Source organism: Enhydra lutris, unplaced genomic scaffold (genome assembly GCF_002288905.1).
Source record: "Enhydra lutris kenyoni isolate GAN:26980312 unplaced genomic scaffold, ASM228890v2 scaffoldscaffold77, whole genome shotgun sequence".
In the NCBI taxonomy this organism is placed as follows: domain Eukaryota; kingdom Metazoa; phylum Chordata; class Mammalia; order Carnivora; family Mustelidae; genus Enhydra; species Enhydra lutris.
This window is the reverse complement of record NW_019154161.1, coordinates 6,355,013-6,364,229: the sequence shown is the minus strand read 5'-3', so window position 1 is coordinate 6,364,229 and position 9,217 is coordinate 6,355,013. Positions and strand designations below refer to the sequence as shown.

General features: G+C 45.3%; 1 protein-coding gene across 3 annotated transcripts in view; it reads right to left on the bottom strand.

Annotated features, from left to right (window-relative positions):
• Positions 1-470: 470 nt before the first annotated feature.
• The window catches only part of LOC111160631 (zinc finger protein 235), a 130,766-nt gene continuing 122,019 nt past the window's right edge, over positions 471-9,217 (bottom strand). The window contains exon 5 of one of the 3 annotated variants that reach the window (XM_022523855.1): positions 471-2,624. In XM_022523855.1, coding sequence (XP_022379563.1) covers positions 1,351-2,624 — 1,274 coding nt within the window. In that variant the 3' untranslated portion in view covers positions 471-1,350. Of the gene's footprint in view, positions 3,291-9,217 lie in introns of all 3 variants that reach the window. The other 2 variants (XM_022523859.1, XM_022523858.1) reach the window with 2 other exon arrangements.

Below are 9,217 nucleotides of genomic sequence, written 5' to 3'. Positions count from 1 at the left end.
TAATAAAAACATATTAGGGTGCTTTTGGAACTAGAGTTTTATCTGGATTTAATTCCCTTACCAATTTTTATAAATCACAAGATAGGGAGAGGAGAACCTGAAAGGGAAAGTGTTCAGTGCTAGGACTGCCAGGTCAAAGGGCATTTCAGTATATACTGACCAGCTTATGTCCACTCTTGACAAGAGGTGTTGAACACAGAATGCTGTGTTAACGGTAATCCATCTAAATTGTTATTTAATGAAATTTCAATAAAAACTCAATGTTTCTTGTTCTACCCTTGGGGGAGGGTGCGGGGGGTGGGGTGGGGAATGGAAGTGTGACAAAAGGACCTTGAAATCTACCAAAGGCGCTGCCTACAGTGGTCTGGATGAAGGATTGTGCATCGAGAAGGCAATCTGACCTAAGCGCGAAGGGAAACAACGAGAAGACACCACTTGCTAACAATTCCAGTTTACTAAAGAACTTGTCATTAGTCTACTTTTAACACTCTCGAGAGTTACAGTGAAATCCTACCTTAATGAATTACAGTCCAAAATTTCCAAGCATATAAATTGTAGTACTGTGTTACTAGTTAAAAACAGTATTTTTCAGTCTATAAAGCCTAATGATACTAAATATTATGCTGTACACAGGGCTGACATACTACAAAGAACCAGGGCCGGATGGAGGATGGGGCCATTCACACATTCCATCCAAATCTGCAGTACTGTGGCGGGCGGCATGACGTGACTTTCTGTACCTGAACGTTTCCTGAAAGAAATCTCATTAAGGCTACTTGCAAGATTCCTTTTGAGTATATTATTATGAAATCCACGCAGGGGAGTATGAGTTCCCGATCCTTGTCCTAATTATAGATTTTCTCCACTTTGTTCAGTAAGTGCTGGGCATCTACCATGAGCCAAGCGCACGTCTACACGGTAGAGATAAAGCAGTGAAAAACATCGCTCCCGACGCGGCGGATACATTGCTTTTGCCATTCATTTTGCCCATCACGATACTTTTGTTCAAGTTCCGCCCCTAGTTTTCATTTATAAGGCTTCTTTCCTGGGTAGACTTGGATGAATTTTGAAATTCTTTTATGTTGCATCCTGAAAATTGGGACATTCAGAATTCTCATATAAGCACTGAGTGTATTTATAAGGTTTTCTCTTATCTGTGAAATCTGATGTTTGTAAAGAATTTCTCTCCAAACCGAGTCCTTAAAATAGCACTGTACAGAGCTTACTGGCATGTGAAGATTCCTTGATGTTTCTGAGTTCCGAAGGAACTTTCCGCAATTCCCAGCATGGAGTTTCCAGCGGAGAGGAGGATGTGAATTCTAACTGAAGGCTACGCCACCCCTAACCCGTCTATAGGTTTCCTCCAGTGTGGACTCTCTGGTGATACACAAGATGGGATCTCTGACTGAAGCCTTTGCAACAGACATCACATATATATGGCCTTTCCCCGGTGTGGACCCTCTGATGGGTGTGAAAATGCGAGGCCTGACTGAAGCCTTTACCGCACTGCTGACATGTATAGGGTTTCTCTCCCGTGTGCACTCTCTGATGAGCACTGAGCCCAGCGCTCCAACTGAATTCTTTCCCACACTCCTCACATTTAAATGGTTTCTCTCCCGTGTGGATGATCTGATGGACTTGAAGATTTGACCTCTGGCTGAAGGCCTTACCACATGTGTCACATTTATACGGTTTCTCTCCGGTGTGGACTCTCTGATGCGCTTGAAGATGGGAGGCCTGACTGAATCGCTTCTGACACGCTTCACACTTGAATGGCTTCTCCCCTGTGTGGACACTCTGATGAGCTTGCAGATTTGAGGCCTGACTGAAGCCCTTCCCGCACTCCTCACATTTATACGGCTTCTCTCCCGTGTGGACCCTCTGATGGTTGTGGAGATTCAAGCTCCAGTTGAAGCGCTTCCCACACACGTCACATTTGTATGGTTTTTCTCCCGTGTGGACCCTCTGGTGAGCTTGAAAATACGAACTTTGGCTGAAGCCCTTGCCACACACGTTGCATCGAAACGGTTTCTCTCCTGTGTGAACCCTCTGATGGCTCTGGAAACTGGAGGCCGAACTGAAGCCTTTCCCACACTCTTCGCACTTATATGGCTTCTCTCCGGTGTGGACTCGCTGATGGCTGTGGAGATTAAAGCTCAAACTGAAGCACTTGCCACACTCCTCGCACTTGTACGGTTTCTCCTCCGTGTGGACCCTCTGATGGGTATGAAGATTGGAGCTACAACTGAAGCGCTTCCCGCAGTCTCCACATTTGTACGGTTTCTCTCCGGTGTGGATCCTCTCGTGGGCCTGCAGGTGCGACCTCTGAGTGAAGCCCTTCCCACACACCTCGCACTTGTAGGGTTTCTCTCCCGTGTGAACCCTGCAGTGAATATTCAGGTCTGTGCTCCGACTGAAGCCCTTCCCGCAGCTCTCACAGCGGTAGGGTTTCTCTCCGGTGTGGATAGGCAAATGCGCATAAAGATGCGAGGTCTGGTTAAAGCTCTTACCGCACTCAAGGCACGAATAGGGCTTCTCCCCTGTGTGGACCCGCTGGTGAGTCTGCAGGTTTGAGCTCTGGCTGAAACCCTTCCCACACTCGTGACACCAATAGCGTTTCTTTCCTGTATAGACACTTTGCTGAATGGGAACAGCCGCGCTGTAACTGCTGCCCTTGTCATGTGCGCCGTAAGCGGGGGACTTCTTTCCCGAGTGCACCTGCTGGTGAAGTTCAAGACTGTGGCCATCGCCGAATGCCTTCTCGCAGTCACTGCAGTGGTAGGTCTGCTGGAGAAGAGGGGACACCTTCCCGCAGTCACCGTTGTGAGCTCTGTCCCTCCTGTGCACGGTGTCGTCATCGTGGCGTGAAATACAGCTGAAAAGGTTAACATACGGAGCAAATATACATAGTTGGTTTTTCATCTGAGCCTGCTTACAACTTCGCTGGTAATTCTGTGTTTCGCTGAGATAGATTTTACTCCAAGGATTCTGAACTCTCCCGGCCAGAAATTCTTGGTTTTCAAGGATCTTAGAATGATCCTCCAGAAGGTTCATAAAGCAGCTGTCCTCCACCGAAGCCTGAATGCATATCCCGGCTCCCCTCTGGCAGGGGGAGTCACACTGGTCGAAGAACGGAGCACTCTTTCCGTGAATATTTATCCCAGAGTCTTGGTTTTTGGTTAATTTGCTTACAACATGTCTCTTGATTTGCCAACATGAAAGCTCTCCCAGTGACAGGCACCTGATTCCTGCTTCGCGAAGAGTTTCCACCTCATTTGGATTCCTGCCTCCTGAGAGGATAGAGAGAGAAAAAGAATTAGGGACAGAGAGAGTGACATGAGCAAGGTGGTGAACTGAGAAGCTCCAAGCCCTCGTTCCTGAGAGGAAACATTAAAAAATACTCGAGGCTGACTGAAAAATAAAGATCTACAGCGAACAAGGAACTGTCCAGTAGGGGGAAAAAACCACATTTAAAATGGGAGGAGGGGCCACTGGGTGGCTCACTGGGTTAAAGCCTCTGCCTTCGGCTCAGGTCATGATCTCAGGATGCTGGGATCGAGCCCCACGTCTGGCTCCCTGCTCGGTGGGGAGCCTGCTTCCCCCCTGCCCCGCCTGCCTCTGTCTACTTGTGATCTCTCTGTGTCAAGTAAATAAATAAAATCTTTTAAATAAATAGATAATGAATGAATGAGAGACTTAAATGTGAGACAGTAATCTGTCAGAATCCTAGAGAACGCAGGCAGCAACCTCTGTGACCTTGGACATAGCAACTTCTTACTAGACCCGTCTCCAGAAGCAGAAACAAAAGCAAAAATGACTACTGGGCCTTCATCAGGATAAAGCTTCTGCGCAGCGAAGCAAGCGATCAACAAAACTAAGCGGCAGCCTACAGCGTGGGAGAAGATATCTGCAAATGACCGACCTGATAAAGGGCTAGTGTCCAAAATCTGGAGGGAACTTCTCAAACTCAATATCCAAAAAACAATCCAGTTACAAAATGGGCAGAAGACGTGAATGGACACTCAACATCACTCATCAAGGAACTACAAATCAGAAGTTACAGGAGATGCCACCTCAGAGCTGTCAGAACGGCTAAGTTTAACAACTCGGAAAACGACGGATGTTGGCAAGGATGGTGCGGAGAAAGAGGAACCCTCTTATGCTCCCGATGGGAACGCAAACTGCCGCAGCCGCTCTGGAAAACCATATGGAGTTTCCCCAAAAGTTAAATGATCCAGCAATTGCACTATTAGATATCTACCCAAAGGATGCAAAAATAGTGATTCAAAGGGGCACGTACGTCCCAATGTTTATAGTAGCGTTATCAATAATGCCCAAATTACGGAAAGAGCCCAGATGTCTATCAACTGATGAATGGATAAAGATGATTATATATATAATATATATAACTATATACATAATGTGATTATATGTATGTAATATATAATTATACATAATATATGGATTTATCTATATAATATAGCTCTCACACACAATGGAGTATTACTCAGCCATGAAAAAGATTGAGATCTTGCCATTTGCAACAATGTGGATGGAGCTAGATTGTATTATGCTAGGTGAAGTCAGAGAAAGTAAAATACAGTATGATTTCACTTGTGTGTAATTTAAAAAACAAAACAGATGAACACAGGGGAAGGGAGAAAGAGGGAGGCAAACTATAAGAAACTCTTAACTACGGAGAACAAACTGGGTTGATGGAGGGAGGTGGGCAGGTGGTGGGTAATTAAGGAGGGCACTTGTGATAAGCATAGGATGTTATAGAGCTTAGTGATTCATCACATACATATATCTGAAATCAGTATTACCTTATACGTTAACTAACCAGAATTTGAATAAATTGAAACATAAAAAAAACACATTATCTAACAATTCCACTTGTCCACTTGATCTTAGCCAAAAGGCGGAAAAGTAATACCAAAATAAAATGAAAGCAGGCTGTCAGGTATTTGTACACAGATTCTACAGATATTAAAAAGGTAAGAGAAGGGGTGCCTGGTTGGCTCAGTGGGTTAAGTCTCTTCCTTTGGCTCAGGTCATGATCCTGGGGTCCTGGGAACGAGCCCTGCATTGGGCTCTCTGCTCAGTGGGGAGCCTGCTTCCCGCCCCTCCCCGCCCCTGCTTCCCTCTCTGCCTACTTATGATCTCTGTCAAATAAATAAATAAAATCTTAAAAAAAAAAAAAAGTAAGAATATTACAAACTTTATGCCAGGGATGTCTGGGTGGCTTAGTCAGTTAAGTGTCTGCCTTCGGCTCATGTCAGGATCCCAGGGTTCTGGGATCAAGTCCTGCATCAGGCTCTCTGCTCAGCAGGAGAGCCTGCTTCTCCCCCTGCTTGTGCTCCGACAAATAGAATCTTAAAAAAAAAATTTATGCCATTAAACTAAAATGAATTGGGTAAATTTCTTGAAAGAGAAAACAAGGCTTATCCAAGAAGGTATAATCTGAACAGCCCTGTATCAATTCATATCTTGGAACTTTGCACAAAGAAAAGTCAGATCCCACATGGCTTCTTGCATAAAATTGACCAAACATTTAAGGAAGAAATAATACTAATGACACACAGACTCTTCCAGAAGAGTAAGAGTGACTACTTCCCAGTGTATTTTATCAGGCTAGCATTACCCTGACCCCAAAAATCAGGCCCAGGCATTACAAGAAAAGACAATGACAGATCCATATCCCTCAGGGTCACAGTCACATCACTCTGCCAACTTAATCCGACGATGTATAAAAGGACACTAAATCATGAAGGAGTGACTGGTTCAAGAATGGTTGGTTTAACGTTCTAAAATCGGATCAAATCCTTTCCTGTGTAGACCAGGAACAAGGCATAGTCACGGGTTACAACAAACACAAGGAAAAAGTTTGAAATACTGTGAGAGCTACCAAAATGTGACACAGAATGTGAAATGAAGCGAGCAAATGCTGCTGGAGAAACGGTGCTGACGGACTTGACGCAGGGTTGCTACAGACCTTCAACGTGTAAACAAACCACAGCGCCCTGTAAAGGGAGGTTTACCTGTAATCAAAGAGCCCACAGTTACAGGTCTCACCTTTTTTTCCTTTTTAAAGATTTTATTTATTTGAAAGAGATCACAGGTAGGCAGAGAGGCAGGCAGAGAGAGAGGAGGAAGCAGACTCCCTGCTGAGCAGAGAGCCCCATGTGGGAATCGATCCCAGGACCCTGGGATCATGACCTGAGCCGAAGGCAGAGGCTTTAACCCACTGAGCCACCCAGGTGCCCCGGTCTCATCTGCTTTTTGAAAAGCTGGCATTACTCACTTCATTTTGACAAAAACCTACATCTGTACTGGCGTTTGCTAACCAGAAGAAATCCAAAGAGGATTTTCACCTTTATGCAAATAGGTGAAAAGTGCAAATCGCATTTAGCACTGGTTTTGCCGCGAGCTGCTGCGGACGCCGCGGGCACCCCGAGCGGCAGACGGCCGGGCCCTCGGAGCTCTACGTGGCCTCTCCGCGCTGGAGCCGCTAGAGCTCGCAGCCGCGTGGGCGCACCCCTGCTCTATCCCAGCCGACTCTGCGCCTCCACTAGCAGAATGTGGCCCAGGTAGCAAAAAAGCCTAAGAAAGGTCATTTTTGGGGTCTGGGAACAGTCAAAAATTTTCCATAGAAATGACTGGAAATGGCTTCTTTTTGTTTTGGTTACAAAAGATTTTTTTAAAATTCATGCACATTTCCTACGGCTCCTGCACTGACTGTGCATACTAGTCTGGGAAGGACCGACATCTCTAAGCTGTCCCAGTCAGGACCGCGCTCTGCCTCTCATGGATTCTGGCCATTCTTCAAGGCCCTCAGGGAAGTTTTATAATTGCCTTCCTAGAAATCTGGCATATTTCTAGTTAATCCCAAAGAGTTTTCTTTTTTGTCATTGTTGCTGTTATAAGGTCCTTTTCATGTTACTATTTTCCCCCCACAGGAACCGTCTACTTTTGGAGAGCAGGAGACACCTGTGCATGAAAAGACGCTCAACATCACTAAACATCAGGAAAATGCAAACCAAAATCACCCGGAGATGCCCCTCAGGACTGAGGGGGCATCAAACTGGCAAAACGTTGGAGCGGATGTGGAGGAAAGGGAAGCTTGTGCGCTGCTGGTGGGACTGTAAACTGGGGCAGCCAGTACGGAAACCAGTGGGGAGTTTCCTCAAAGCATTTTTCTTTAAAGATTTTGGCAGGAAGAGCGTGCACGCGCATACACAAGCGGGGGAGTAGCAAGCTGGCTCCCCGCTGAACAGGGAGCCCGACGGGGGACTGGATCTCAGGATCCTGGGATCATGATCTGAGCCAAAGACAGACGCTTAATGACTGAGCCACCCAGGAGCCCCTAATAAAAATATTTTTTTTAAAGATTTATTTATTTGAAAGACAGAGATCACAAGTAGGCAGAGAGAGAGGAGGAAGCAGGCTCACTGCTGAGCAGAGAGCCCGATGTGGGGCTCGATCCCAGAACCCTGGGATCATGACCTGAGCCGAAGGCAGAGGCTTAACCCACTGAGCCACCCAGGCGCCCCTAATAAAAATATATATATATTTTTTAATGATTTTATTTATTTATTTGAGAGAGAGAGAGCATGAGAGGAGAGAGAGATCAGCGGGAGAAGAAGACTCCCCGCCGAGCAGGGAGGCCGATGTGGGACTTGATCCCAGGATCACGACCTGAGCCAAAGGCAGTTGCTTAACCAACTGAGCCACCCAGGCGCCCCAATAAAAATATTTTTAAAAATACTCCAGAGGGAAATCAGAGGGGGAGACAAACCATGACAGACTGTAGACTCTGAGAAACAAACTGAGGGTTTTAGGAGGGGGTAGGGGGATGGGTGAGGCTGGTGGTGGGTATTAAGGAGGGCACGTAGTGCGGGAGCACCGGGTGTGGTGCACACACAATGAATCAGACTGAGCCACCCGGGCGCCCCCCCTCAAAGTGTTTGAAACTAGTGCAGGACCCAGCAGTCCACCTTCTATCTGAAGGAAACAAAATCTGCATGTGGGAAGAAGCCCTGCGCCACCGTCACTGGAGCAGCACTCACGAGATCTAACGCGCGGGAGCAAGAGTCCGTCGACAGATGAAAGCATAAACTGTGTGTAAGCGGTGGGGGGGGTAATATGCAGCCATAAGGAAGCATGAAATCTTGCCATATGACAACATACATTCACCTCAAGGGCATGGTGCTAAGTGATAACAGACAAATGCAAATGCTGTAGGATCTCTCTCATAGGTAGAAAAACAAAAAACTCGAGAAAATTTTTGGTTACCAAGTATGGAGGAAATGGATGAAAGGGATCAAAAGGTTCCTACTTCCAGTTATAAGTAGGTACTGAGGTTGTAATGTAATATAATGATGAACAGAGTTAATTAATACTGCTATATGGCATATTTGAAGATTCCTAAGAATGTATATCCTAGAAGTTCTCATCACAAGGGAAAACATTTTTTATGCTCTTTTATAGTTCTCCCCTTTTTAATTTTCTTCTAAAAACCTATATGAGGAAATGGATTTTATCTAAACGATGTTAGGGCTGCTTGGGTGGATTAGTGGGTTAAGCCTCTGCCTTTGGCTCAGGTCATGATCTCAGGGTCCTGGGATCAAGCCCCACATCCGGCTGTCTGCTCATCAAGGAGCCTGCTTCTTCCTCTCTCTCTGCCTGCTTCTCTGCCCACCTGTGATCGCTGTCAAATAAATAATCTTTTTTTTAAAAAATCCAATACTCGTTTATAATAAAAAACTCTCAGCAACTTAGGAATATAGAAGAAATTACTCAACTGGCTAATGGACATCTGTAAAACTCACAGCTAACATCTTAATGGTGAGGAACACAAAGCCTTCCTGCTAAAATCAGGAGAAAGGACGTCCTTTGTTAGCACTCTTTTTCAATACTGTACTGTAAGTCCCAGCTAATGCAAGAAAAGGAAGTAAAAAGGGCACAGAATGCAAAGGAAGAAATAAAACTCATTACTGGTAGATGATACGACTGTCTATGTAGAAACCCCCAAAGAGTCAACAAAAAAAAACTCTTGGAACTAATAATTACAGCGAAGATGTAGGACACAAAACATAGGAAAGTATATTGCTCTCATATACACAAGCACTGAACAACCGGAATTTGAAATAAAAATCACATTATCATTTACATTAGCACACTCGAAAGTGAAATATGTAGGTATGAATCAAAGATC